Here is a 14166-nt window from a genome sequence, read left to right as displayed (position 1 = left end):
TCTTATTGGAGGTAGACCACAGCAGGGTAACCAAATAGAGACTTTACCCACATACATGATCGTGATCAAATTTTGAATTACATAGTTCCAAGTCATGTTCTAAGGATGAATGCAACATCATAGCAATCACAGGGGCCACAGAGGACCGTAAAAAGTGGGGGAGACTAAGATTGGAAAATATAAGAGACCCTTATTGGAAAAGGGAAAAAGTGGGGGACTCCTTTCCTGCCTCACCCCCCTCTCCGTGCCCCCCCAATCATTATTAATTACAACTTTGAAAATTAATGTTAACTTACTTGTTCAATAATCAAACTTTAAATCTATAATTTCTTGGTTGATCATAGTCAGGGCACAGCTAACTCACAGATCAAATTAGAATTTTTTAAAAATCTTTTCTTGGAGGGAGTAAAACCAGAGAACCCAGAAAAAATCTTCAATAAAGTTACACCCTCACACCATCTCACAAGTCCAGGAAGTGACCTAGAGACCCCAATGTTAAGCAGGCTTTGCTTTTGAAATTTATAAAATTGTGTTTGCTAGAATCAAGAGCCATCCAATAAGACTACCTTTCTTTTATTTCTTTTTAAAAAGAAATATCTACCTTGGACCAAATATCTATCTCAGTATAAGTTACTTGTAGGATATGTTTGAATGTTTGTGTAAGGTTTTTAGGTGGATTTTTGATCTCTTTGCCTATGGTAACCATGGACAAATTCAGGAAGTTCCCAAATCGAGTGAGTAACAAAGAGTACAATACATATTTAGTTTCTTAAACAATTAAACTTAAACAACAAAATACATGCAAGTATCATGCTTAATTTTTTTCTAAACAGCAGTGAAACCCTTCTGTATTTGTCCTTGGAACCATGAATGAAAGAATAGCTGTAAACTCATGCACATTACATGGCAAGATGGAGCAGAGTACATTGCAAATAACAAATAAAACAGTCAATCAAAGTCATAGAAGTCAATAATGCAATAAATATCCACATGGAGCAGTAACTACTGAATGCTTCATGGAAAGAGGAAGCAAAAAAATGGCATTTCATAATCTCAACTAGACAAAATGTACAGTAATGCTTTTGCTACCACATGACTCCTAACAAAATTCCTTTGCAGACCCATTTCCCTGACAATTTAAATTTTGACAAGGGAATAAATGTATTATTACAAATCTTTGACTGTACAGACTAACCCTTTATTGATGCATCTTAGAAGCAAGGCTAAATTCATTACACCTAGACAAAGGGGTCAGAAATGTTACAGGCTTCATAAAATTTAAATAATGGTTACAAATAGGCTAAAATGATGCTCCACCTTGCCAATTGTAACTTAGGTTAGTCTGGAAATGTGACTAATACGTTTCTACTAATGAGAAACTAGTAACCATATCATCACATCAGGAACTGCAAGAGACCACTGTCAACTCAGTTTTTACCATTTGGTCTGACATCCTTTTCTACAATTATTTACACTTTTTGTCTCTTTTAGTCTAAGAAAAGATCTTGTCCCTCTTAGACAATGCTTTGGTAATACTGAATATCCTGGTCTTGTCTTAGTCTATATCTCATTTTCTAAAGTCATACTCAAGATATGAGATTATGGCAAAATCCACAGATATAAGCAACAATGTCCTTTAAATCAAGACTTTCCTCCTTTGGCATGGGTAAGAATATGTGACTTAAGGTTAGTAGATTGTGCAAATCGCTTGTTACAGGAGTCGAACGGACAAACATAGGGACGATCTCCAGTATGTATACGAACATGAGTCCGCAAGTTGAAGTCGAGTGAGAATCTTTTACCACATCCTTCAAATGTACACTGTATCAAACAAATACACAGACATTAGTGACAAAGCTTCTGGTGTGTATGTGAAAAACACACCAAGAGCTTGACTTGATTTTTGAAAGTCAGTCTGATTCCTTAAAACCAATTACAGGGGCTTTAAGAAGTGTTTGAGGCATAAGATTCCAAGGGATTCCAATCATAAAGCCTTGGAAGCCTTGGGATAGTCTGAACTTGGAGTTAAATATATAGTAGGTGAGATGCTGCTTACCTGAAATGGTTTTTCTCCAGTATGTACAAGTTGATGTCTTTTTAACTTTGAACTTTCTACGAAAGCCTAAGGAAGAGTAAAATATCAGACGCTCTGTTGCAACAAATGTATTGGGTTTTTTAATTGTCTCGTAGCAAGTAGTTTTAAATATTTCAAACACTAACCTTTCCACATTCTGCACAAACATGAACTCTTGGGCCATGTGTATGTAGATGTTTTCGCATTGCTGAGTTATCTCGAAACATCTTTGTGCATCCCTGAAAAAAGGTTAGAAAAAAATTGATGTGCTTTCTGTGTCTCAATAATAGGGAAATTAATGAAGAAAATGGCTTAAGCTCACACAGGATAATTGTTTTAGAGCTCAATGTCATAAAATCCATTGCCATAACAACCAACCTTATGTGGACAAGCAATTGATCTTCCTCCTCCATCTTCTTCTTTGATCTTTTTAGGTTTCATCCTAAAAAAACCACAAGTGTCAAATTCGGACATTGGTTTAAAACTCATTTAGACTTTAAAAGCATTAGCTTCAAAGGCTGAAGATTACTTTCTAAGGAACTGATGAGATTTTTAATGAATTTTAAATTACTCAAAGTGTAAAATTCATTTTTTTAAAAAACCTTTATCAAAGAAAAATTCAAGGACTATTTTAACTAATAATCTTCAAACAAATTTTATTTTGAAGCTTATAGGAATAATTAAGAAAACCAAATTTTCCAAGATAAGTTTTAGGTAAGCAATAATTAGCTGATTTTTTGTTGTAAAATAATTTATAAGCTATTTTGATTTCGATTGGCTTTCGATTTTAGGGTTTGAATTGCTTCGAAGAAGATTTCCAAAGCTTTCTTCTGGCGCCAAAGGAGGGAAAAGAACAATAGAACACAATCCTGTCTCTTCACCCTCTAACTCGAAGGCTCTCTTTTGTTCTCAAACCAAAAAATATTGGAAAAACCAAAGGTCCAAGCTAAAAGCAAAACAGTAGTGCTAAGTTTACTTATTGACTTTAGACGAATGAGCGAAAGATTTCATCGAAGAGTTTTTAAACGTTGTAGAAAGTAAGATTAAGAAGAGCGGAAGCTAGTATTACAGGCAAGTTGGGCGGCCATGTTGAAAAGCCGCCATCTTGGAAGCGAACAAAGCTACGGCTGCTGTTCGTCATGGGATTTCAAAATGGCTGCCGAAGTTGATCAAAACATCACTAACCTTGCAAACTCCGCTAACTGCTTCGGATCACTCAAATCGATGCCAGGAATACCTCCAGATGGAAGCTTTTTGCCTGTCATGTACTCGCTGAAGTCTGAATTTCGCTCAAGCTCTTCTAGCTCGGCTCTTTTCTCTTCTAAACGACGCCATAGTTGACATAGAGAGACATGAAAGCATAACAAAACATAAGTTTCCTAGTATTGAGTGAAGTCAGCAAGTCAAGAAATCGAACTAGACTGAAAAGGGAGGGCGCCCACTGATTGAAAACGTACCCGACGCCCACATCCTCACGGCAAATTCGCCTTCAAGCGTCTTTATTTGAACTTGCTTTTGTTCCCATTTGCGCGTACCTGTGCGTTCAGCATCGCCATTACCACCCCCTTTATCAGAATTCGATGCATTTGCTGAACCAGACGAGCCTGAACCAGCTAGTCCTTTACCCGATCTTCCAAGTCCTTTGTTTTTTCCTGCTCGACTTTTGCGCTGTTTGACTGGCGGTGTTGTTGAAACAGCAACTTCGTGTTGAATCAACGACTTTGACTCTTCGATCACTTCTTCTGTAGTTTGCACGACGATCTCTTCTCTCTCAGGCTCGCTTAGTGGTTGAAGGGCTATCATGGGCATGGTCTCAATCTGCACTTCTTGTTGAGGTTCAACCATAGTTTCTACCTCAACTTCTAGTTCACTGACACCATCAGGCAAGTCGGCCATGTTGGCGCCCGAGCTCTTGTTCGCGGGGGGTCAACTTCTAACTGAAATCGAATCTACGACCACGTGGTTACATCACCTCGCTCCCATGATCACTCAACAACCACTCACAGTCCGCCATCTTGTGATGTTTTGAAGGGCAGCAGAATTATTCTTTTCCTCTTAGCTTTCTTATTTTATTTCTTCTATGGGCAGAAAACTAGGTTTTTTGAAGGCCCTACAAAACTTTTACTTGGCTTCGTAATCGAAAGAAATTAGTGAAATTTTAGGATAGTATCTTGAAAGTAGTAAAATTTAAACTGTCATGAATTATTTTGGGGGAGGGGTGGGTATGAAAAATGTACTTCACTCAATAATTATTTTATCAGTAAATATTTTTATTCTGTTTTTTTTAAGTCAGTTCATAATCTTTCTTATGACATTAACATTAAAATTAAAAATATATCAAACTAAAATTTAGTTATAATTTTAAAAATTATGTATGATTACATAGAATTAAGACAAATAATAATTTGTTTTTATATAGGTGGTTACATTAACCAACTTCACCTGCTTTGTAAGCTATTGTCTTTTTCAGCTAGCTAGTACTGACTTTTTATCACTTTTTAAATAAGAGATGATGTATATATGGATATGCCAACGGGATGATTATTTTTTTCTTTACCTTCAACAGTTTAGGGCAATTCTTTTATACTCAGTGCAGACAACAGCAGGTGTGTCTCCAGGGATAGACTGAAGGTGCAAACAAACCCCCCTCTCTCCCTCTTTTAAACATTATCTTGACCATGAAGCTGCAAATGCTCTTCCCAATTCTGGCAATAGGCCAAAACTACACAGTTAACGTAAAAAAATTGCATCTGGAGTTGTTGGATTAAAAACAAAATAAAGAAAAATCTCATTTTGTTCTATGTTTAAGGAATATAAAATGTTTTTGCATGTCTCCTGTATTGTGATGGGAGACACGAGAGAGAGCATGAGAGAAGCAAGTCTAGGAATATTAGGCATAGTTGAGTGTTTCTTTTGCTTGCTGAATACTCTACAAACCCAGAGCATTTATATCATAATACAGAGCCATAATAAGCAGCCATTTGATATTACTTTTATAAAATATTTGTGAAAGATTTTGCACAAGTGTGTCTGTCCTCTGATAAGAACACTAGCCAACCAAGCATGCATGTTATATCTCAAATATTTTATAGATTGTCATACATAATAGCTTCCAGTACGATTTTGGAAGGCATTCCTGGACTGACAGGAATCACATAAAGCAGGGCGGCACAGGGGCAGTCACCATCCTGTTTCACACTGGCATCAATATTGCTAAAATTTGTGCTCCACGATTAAACTGTATTAAAGGAAAACACAAACTTTTTGAATCATGCTTTTACATTTTGCTATTTTAAAGTATCACATACTTATTTTAGTCAAAATCATGCACCACACATAACTCCCTGTGCCACCCTGTCCAAGGAATTTAATGGAGAGAGTTAAGAAACAACTCTACTCACTTTGTAATAGGAAGTTGAAGTACGAAACCCATGACGACAGTAGTGAGTCTGTCAGCACATCTTCTTTCAAGAAAAGCTGTCAAGATTGGCCAAAACAAATGGTTTTCATTGTTGACTCATTCTATTGTTTTGTATATATTTTTTCTCGTTCTATTGTATTCATCCAAAGAGCTGGCACCCTTGACCACATTTTCAGTACAGACTACCCATGCTCCATTTCTAATCGTTTTTCTAATAAATTATTGTACTTGATCTAAGTTTCTGTCTTATCCTCTGATGAAGGGCTATCCTGTCCTTTGACATCATTAGAATTATTTTCAACTGTTTCCATTGTGTTTTCATCTGTTTTCATATTTACAGTCTTTTGATTTTCTTCTCTATTACAACTACCTATATTCGTTGTAATCTTTTCATTTTTGACGTTTTCTCCATTTTCACCTTTCTTATTATATCCCTCCCGTTGACTTCTTTCCATTTCTCGTTTTCTTGCTCTTCTTTCTCTGTCTTTGTCCCGTCGTTTTAATCTTTCGAATTCATCTTCATTTTGTCTAGAGCTTCGTTTTCTTATTCTGTCTTTTTCCAGCCTTACTTTTCTCTTTTCTTCGTCTTCATTTTTCCTCGCTTGCCTCTGCCTTAAACGATCTCTTTCCCTTCTCAATAATATTCCTTGTTCTTCATCATGATTTGTTCTTTTCTTATTCCTTTTTTTCCCTTGGACAATCTCCCCAGCTTTCCCAGCTGATAAACTTAGTCCTTTTTCTTCGCAATTATCTATTTGTTCTTTGCATTCTGTTCTGTCTTCTGTACTTTGAGACTAGAATCAATTAGGTAAAAAAAAAAAATCTTGGTTAATGACATTTACGATGTAATAGACAAAGCAAAAACAAGCAAACGACATTGTTATTTTACACTTCAATATCCAACCAAAACACTCGTAAGATCCAAACAATGACAACCTCACCTCCTCTACTGACTCTTCCTCTTTAAATTGCAGGTCAGTTTCTATTGGTTTTGGTATTTCTTCAACCATTTTGAAGTAAAACTATAAATATGGCGGAAACTGGAGAGATGAGCTTCTGCTCCCGGTCAGAGGGACTGGTATCTAACGACCACAGGAATCCCATGAATTGGGATACCGTAAATCCTCTATTTAGCCCCCAGGGGGCTTATTTATTTCAGGCGCGTTTGAGGGAGGACTTATTGGAGAGAGGGGGCTTTGAGGGGGGGGCTTATTGATTTAGTTGAAGCGCAGTATGTAATATGATTGTAACTCAGGATTAAACGGAAGCATTGCTATTGACCGTCTTGCATACCGTAATCTGTAGTGATGTACATGGCATTTTTATCATTTGATTCACCTGTGTTAGTCTCTCAAGTATAATTTACAATTGTTGTGAATAGCAAAACTAAAACACGGTAACATATTGGGGGGTTCTCAATGCCATAATACCACAATACAAAAACTTGAATACATCACATCACCAATCACCACACAAAAAACACGAAAATTAAAGCTCAATTATTCTGACAAAGGTCTGAAAAGACACCACAACACGAAAAGTAATAATATCATTTCACCAAACATTGTAGGTTTGGGAACACAAACACCAAATGGCACCATGCAAAGCTCGATGATACCCTGGGGGGGGGGACTCCGGGAAAAAAGTACCAGGGATGCTTGAAGATATAGAAAGTGCTACGCGGTCCACATATTCTTGCCAGGGATGCTCGTCGTATCTCTTAGGGGTAAAAATTATAGATATATAAGATATAATTAATATAAATATATAAATATAAGAATATGAAGCATATCAATAACCATTAACTGCGTCATAGTCAATACCAGTATTTTATTAAGCTTTTTGAAGCTGCTTAGTTTTAAACCAATGAACATATTGATTATGTATATACAAGTGTGATCATATTATAATTATTTTTAAAATTTGTTATAATTACACTAACCAGGACCACTTGAACAAAATTTTTAAAAAAGACTTTAGCCATTTAGGAGAGAGCAAAATGTGTATCATACTGCCCACATCCCATCACTTTCATTCCTACTATCCTTGATAATATCCAAGTTTTTTCTCAGATATATAATCAGATCTAGGCTTGATTGCCTGCTCCTGATTGGTTCAAGTTTGACTTAAGTTTAGTTCCTTTGTTTTCACTCTATGTTGTGATTGGTTAATTTTCTCCAAGTGGTCCTGCTTATATCTTTGCTTAGTATGATTAATTATGGTAATATTGTTATTTCCTATAATATCATGTACATAGTATGGATCTCACCGAACTGTAACGACACATCGAAAATTTGTCTTGCTAATTTGGTCCACTAACACACCTACTTTTGTCACTGTCTCGGATCTAGCACATTGCCAGTAAGGTATTCACCGTAATACATGTAACAAAAGTAGGCGTGTCAGTAGACGAATTAGGGTGTGGTAGCGAGACAAATTTTTGGCGTGTCGCCACAGTTTGGTGAGATCCGTAGTAATAAGACCCAATTTTATAATGTTTGGATTGTCAGCAGCAGAGTTCTTAATTCTTGATACACTCTACAAAATTACTTCATTTTGATTGCGCAAGTGGAGTACAATTAAATTCCAAATTGTACTCTGTAGAGTCCCAATTAAGTTGCTCAATTTTGTTGAGTGTATTATAAACAAAAGATCACACAATCTTCTTGTACAATTTGGAATTTATAGATACTCGTGATGTTTGGAAAGTTCTCAAATTTAACTCATCTAAAGCCTGGCTTGTCCAATTTTTTGAAAACTTTCAAAACATCACTCTCTCGTATCTATAAATTCCACATGGTACTCGAGATCATGCCATTTCCTTACTAATTATTCTACCTACTATATGATAAATGACAGTCTTCAAAAACTTTGGAAAAATTAATAGCTAACAATACTCTCTACTACAGGGCCTAATATACCATTAACGGCCAGTTATCGGACAATGCAAAGCCAAAATCAGAACTTGTCATCAGTTCAAATCAAAGTTGCCTCACAGCTCATTTGACTTGCAACCATGAGCCAGAGAAACAATATATCACTATATATATACTATATTAATAGCTAAAGCTAAGTTGGCTGTTCATATCATCTTGACTGACTAGCTGCTATTTTAAAACCTGGATATAGCTACTTCATGGGCTAACAAGAATAGACCTATAGTACTTTAGCATAGGTCTAGCCAAATCAGAATAATTATGGATTTTTGTAATAGTCCACCTGTTTGTTCAATGATATCTAACAATATAGTTTTTTCTCTTGAAAGTTGGAAAATATTTACATCTTCATAAAAGTGCAGAAAACGCTTGCATCATTTCTTTTAATTTCTTTCCTTATATTCGTAGTCTACAAAAAATATATATATCTATAATATGAAATAAAGTTCTAAAACTCAAGAATATTTAATGAGGAGAAAACAAAGCAAATCACTACTGTGACGGTGGTTTGGAAATGTGTTCTTAATTTGCATTAAATTTCGTAAATTTTTTCTTTGATTTTCTCCAAGAAATATTCATGAGTTTGAGAAGTAATTTGAAGCAATTTGAGAGAGTTCTTTCTCCGATTTCCATACACCTCAAAGTCACCTCGGCTTTTCAGCGTTTGGAAATCAGAGGAAAAATTCTCTTGCGTGTTTGAAATATTACATAAATATGTCTCAGACTCCATTTCTGGAACTACACTATATATATTCACCTATAATATTTTACTAAGAAATTATCTCCATCTTGCCTACAAACAACATATTAGTAACCACATATTAATAACTATGTGTATATACTACTACTCACCAATATATATATAAAAATAAGAAGCAATAAATAACATTACTAATGGAACTTTGACATTAGTTTAAAAGGATATTGTTAATTTAATTTTTACCATGCAATAAAATATGTTATCGCTTACAGCTACTACTTTGATTCGATTCCATTGAAATGTCATTGAAAGACCATGAGATACGATTGTAGACATTGTCAGCCCAAATTGACCATTCTTATATATTTTATTCTCATTTTATGCACAAACCAGGTACATCATCCAGACTTGCCTTCTTTAAAGCAATCTTCAGCAGCTCAATTAAGCAGCTTCAAGTCGTGGCTGATCATGCAGATCCCTTGCAAATCGTAATGTAATAGTCACAACTGTCAGAGTTGCTGCATTAACAGGAAAAGCTCTAAGAATAGTAGCAGTCATTCCTCTCATAAATCCTGCTATTCCTTCATTAGCATAAGTTTTCTTAACACAGTCTAGAATACCGTTGTAATTTGGTTTTGGTCCAACCCCATCAGCCTGATACCTTGATTTTATAACGTCAATTGGATAAGTAAAAATCCATGAGAAGGTTCCCCCTAGTCCACCAGCCATTAACAGTCTCATTGGACTCAGCTCATTTACAGAACTTCCCTCAGGAGTTAACCAATGACACAATAAGTAAAAAGATCCAAAATATGATGTAAATGCTGGGGCGTCTCTGAGTAAAGTGACACTCATTCCTCTAAAGCATCCACGAAGTCCTTCTGATTGATAAACTTTTTTAATGCAATGAAGAGATCCATGGTATTGTAAAACACTCTTTTCTTGAAGTGTATGAAAAAATATGTGATTGCACTTAGTTCTGATGCCCTGCACTTGAACTCTTGTCTTTGCTAGTTCCATAGGACAACAAACAAATGATTGCACAGCTCCAGCCAAGCCACCAGCTATACATTCACCCTTTAATCCACTCAAGTTAAATCTTCGGATAGCTTCACCTTGGACACCAAAAATAATAGCATTTATAAGACCTAGGCCAGCCAGAGGGGAGGCCATTCCTTTGAACAGTCCCAGAGGCTGAAAAAACGAGAAGAACAATATTATATTACATTCACTACATACTTTTATAGAGGTTTTGTGCCATCACATGCCCATAATACAGCTTGGGCTGCCTGTGGGTATATGACAGAACAATGAAATCTCTTTGTTCAACAAACAGTTGATAAATGGCAGGCAGTCTTTCACAGGGCAAGCATCCAGGGGTGCAGATTTTGCATTTTACCCAAACAAATTAAAGTGTAAACTTAAACTGAGAATTATATAATAGGGCTGTGATGTAATCTGATGATATAATTCAGAATACATAAGCGGACAAAGTGAGAAATAAATGATACAACTGAGTAGGATTTCCAGTTTAGTGCTTCAAGCCCCCCTTTTTCAATGTCCCAGGGGTACCCCTGAAGGAAAAGTAAAGATATCTACCCCTGATCCCCTCACATGTCAAGGTCTTGTTTTCCAATGAGGTCTCAATATGTTTTTTTAATTTCTATCACTGGCGCCAGTTGTCTCATATTAGGGGATCAAGACCTCCTTTTCAATTTTAATAGTTCCAGTGTACTTCCAGAAATAATTATCAATACCCCCTCCCCCACCACAGAGTTCTTAACCGCCACCTGGTTAGCTCAGTTTGTAAGAGCATTGGTCAGTTGTGCGGGAGGTCGTGGTTCAAGCCTCAGCCGGACCAACATTCAGGTCTTAAAATAACTGAGGAGAAGGTGCTGCCTTTGTAATTACATCTGCAAATGGTTAAACCTTCAAGTCTTCTCGGACAAGGACTTAAAACCATAGGCCCTGTCTCCCAACCTTTCCTAACCAACAGTAAATGGGGGTCATAAAAGAACCTGTTGAATTATTCGTATAAGAGTAGGGGATTGTCTCCCATTCCAACAGCCTATCCCAATTTGGAGGCATAACACTAATGTACACTAATCACTCATGATTTAAGCTGCACAGCTGCTAATAGCACCTTAATATGCAGCCTGTAAAGTCCTCCACTGCAATGTAAAGCGCATTGAGACATCGTGAAATGCTCTATAGAAGAACCCCATTATTATTACTATTAATTTTAATGGAAGAAAATTTAATTTCTGTGGGTAGTGGAGGAGGGGGGGTTTGGATAATTTCTGGAACTACGCATTAATAAAGTATCTATTACAATTTCAAAGATCTCACACCCCCTCTATATTCAACAGTTCAAACATAGAGACAGAGCAAAGGAACAAAGCAGACTATATATTTGTACTTTTTATATTAATTAATCTGCTTTTCAAATGCCATCTTGAAATCTGGCGTTTATGATTATCCGATTATACGCTGACAGCATTTCTTTTCCCTTTGGGACTCACTCAGCAGTGATATGATGAATATGTAAACTAAACTACAGAAAGATTCAATCTGCAGTGCTCCCTTGGACAGAGCCAGTGACTTTTACAATGAAATGATGTATCAAATGTGTCAAACATTATGAACTTTAGTTAACTAAAATATATAAAACAATTTATATTATATTTTGAGGTATATATCTCCAATATAATTATCAAATAGACAAGAGAAAGTCATGCACCCATGGCGTTATAGACGCATGAGAGAAAATATAAAGAATGACTAACAAGCGTTAAGAAGAGTCTCGCGAGGCGTAGCCCATGTTTTTAGAACATGAAACAAAATGCTTTATAATAGACTATAGGATAGGACCCAACTGCAATATTTCTATTGACAGCTACGTGAAACATTATGCACACTGGGTGATAGCCAAATACAAGGATTGTATGGATATTAAACCTATCTGTCAGGCACTTAACCTGTGTACCATGCCAATCTAGCAAACTCCAGAACACTCTAATATGATAATGATTGAATTTATAATGCCATTCATGTAATCTGTTCTTGGAATCAATTCAATATCCATACATCTTATCTGGAGTGGAGCAAAATATATAATGGCCCTGTTCTCTCAAATATTAAAGTATACATTTAGTTTTTCTAAAAGACTTACAGAGTTTCACATCTTATCTAAATATAATGCTTTATATTAATATGTTAACTGACAACCTTCACGTCATTTATCACCAATGACCGTGATTGAATTAAAAATTCCTTTGTTTCTCAAAGAAACTTCTACAAACTTATCCTCGCGACAACACGTATCAGAAATCACGTTTGACATAAAGATAACGGTTAAAAATTATGATTGCTTACTCCTTCTTTCTTGACGATCTGAATGAAGCAGTTGGTCACCCCTGTGTAGTGTCGAGTAGCCTGTGTCTGAAGGCGAACCTACACAAGGAAAAGAAACGAAATAAAAATGAAACTTTTCCCAGCAGGAAACAAAAAGACCTCGCTGAGAAGATAAATTGTCTATTAAGGCCCGGGTCGCACTTACTAAGCCAAAACAAAAATTTGATCGCCAAATTTATAAACAAACTCCCAATAACTATAACGCGATAACTATAAGCCTTTTCTACCTTTTTTATCTTCAAATTCAACTTCAACAAGCAATTTGTTTTACAATTTTGTCTCATTATATGCGAAGGAGAATACTTGTTCGTCGAAGATTACACCGCTACAATTACATACGCCTGGAGAGCTCCTCGTCCAATAAATTCATGGTTTGAAATGCACTGTAACGATCCAAATATCCCTCAAGATTATTTTCGAAAGAGTTTAACGTTCTATTGAATTCCGCTCTAGTTGATCAGAAATCAGGGTTCTGTTTTTCTGTCAGATGACAAGCGATGATAGTTCGCTCTGTGATTTCTCTTGTTTGGAGAAATTTTGACCAAAAAGTCCAGTTTCTACAATGTTCGACGGCGCCTTTGATATTTTGATCAGTTGGCAAAGTTTTGGAGGACGGTGGCACTAGAAATGGACTTGTGATGACAGGTTTTGTCGGATTAAGACACCAAATTTTACCAAACTTTGTCCAGTGCGACCCGGGCCAATATAAAGAATTTTTTATCCAAAAATACGAGAGCTGCATGCATGATTGGCCATATATTCATACCAGTAGACATTGGTCTACTATCAGTTTAGGGATTTATTACGCAATTTAAAGACAAAGAAATTAGGATTACTATTACCGTTGGTTGCCAAAAACTATTTACTAATTATTGACCTTCTACGAATTTATAGAAATAATGAAAAGTACAAGTGAAACGTGGATCTCCATACAGGAAAAATAAGGAGGTTTTTAGAGCTTTTAGCTTACTTGAACGAGTTTATCGTCAACGTAATAAAGAAAGGTGCAAATATAACTGCCAAACTTACTTTTACTGTGTCGAAAGGATGCCCAACTACAACTCCAGCTAATCCTGTTGAAAATATAAGCACATATAATCAAGATTCAGTTGTGGTAAAACAATCGAAAGAAAAACAACAACAATATTAACTACATGATGTTTGGCGTAGATTTGTAACTCTTTTTCGCCGATCTGTCTCTCTTACCTCCAAGGCATCCCGCGAAAAAATCAAAAGCAACCATGAAAAGCTTGTAGTCGGGTAGAAAATTCCTCGAAGAGCCAAGGAACAAAGTTTATACTCTGTCTCCCTCTGATCTTCGTTCGTGAAAAAAGCTAAAGGGGAGTTGTTTTGCCCAAATTACGTGCGAACCATTCCATGTGTAATTTTGATCTTGAATGAAGGTGCGTGGCTTTTAGATCATTCATTCTTTTGGAGGCGTGTTCATAAATCAACCAATCACAAGCCCACATTTTCATTTACGTGGGGCTTGCGAATTGTCAATATTCGTTTCTTTTTTTACTGGAACCTTTATTTATTCGGCTGTAATTTTCGTGCTCGTAGAATAATTAACCAGAGCGAATTAATGTCCACGAAAATTTCACTCTTAAGGAAAAATTCT

General features: G+C 36.1%; 3 protein-coding genes across 5 annotated transcripts; all 3 read right to left on the bottom strand.

The window, feature by feature from the left end:
* Window positions 1-557: 557 nt before the first annotated feature.
* On the bottom strand, window positions 558-4014 carry LOC116300597 (uncharacterized). Of its 3 annotated transcripts, none has more exons than XM_031709495.2 (6): window positions 3532-4014; window positions 3260-3395; window positions 2453-2516; window positions 2221-2313; window positions 2057-2122; window positions 558-1821 (listed from the first exon to the last, which is right to left on the bottom strand). In XM_031709495.2, exons 1-6 carry the CDS (start codon window positions 3968-3970, stop codon window positions 1642-1644), a joined length of 978 nt encoding a protein of 325 aa, XP_031565355.1. In that variant the 5' UTR covers window positions 3971-4014; the 3' UTR covers window positions 558-1641. The 3 variants fall into 3 exon arrangements, with proteins under 3 accessions (XP_031565355.1, XP_031565373.1, XP_031565364.1); XM_031709513.2 differs by having other exon boundaries at window positions 3700-4014; XM_031709504.2 differs by having other exon boundaries at window positions 3610-4013.
* Window positions 4015-5054: 1040 nt separating this feature from the next.
* Window positions 5055-6561, bottom strand: LOC148905098 (uncharacterized). The gene is made up of 2 exons (XM_089024380.1): window positions 6437-6561; window positions 5055-6289 (listed from the first exon to the last, which is right to left on the bottom strand). Exons 1-2 carry the CDS (start codon window positions 6503-6505, stop codon window positions 5729-5731), a joined length of 630 nt encoding a protein of 209 aa, XP_088880506.1. The 5' UTR covers window positions 6506-6561; the 3' UTR covers window positions 5055-5728.
* Window positions 6562-7308: 747 nt separating this feature from the next.
* On the bottom strand, window positions 7309-13947 carry LOC116300648 (mitochondrial basic amino acids transporter). The gene is made up of 4 exons (XM_031709554.2): window positions 13752-13947; window positions 13575-13618; window positions 12507-12584; window positions 7309-10325 (listed from the first exon to the last, which is right to left on the bottom strand). Exons 1-4 carry the CDS (start codon window positions 13786-13788, stop codon window positions 9573-9575), a joined length of 912 nt encoding a protein of 303 aa, XP_031565414.1. The 5' UTR covers window positions 13789-13947; the 3' UTR covers window positions 7309-9572.
* Window positions 13948-14166: the final 219 nt, after the last annotated feature.

Source organism: Actinia tenebrosa, unplaced genomic scaffold, assembly GCF_029948245.1.
Source record: "Actinia tenebrosa isolate PJP-AT-01 unplaced genomic scaffold, QUT_ActTen_1.0 PGA_scaffold8__29_contigs__length_14323225, whole genome shotgun sequence".
In the NCBI taxonomy this organism is placed as follows: domain Eukaryota; kingdom Metazoa; phylum Cnidaria; class Anthozoa; order Actiniaria; family Actiniidae; genus Actinia; species Actinia tenebrosa.
This window is presented reverse-complemented; position numbering and strand designations above follow the sequence as displayed.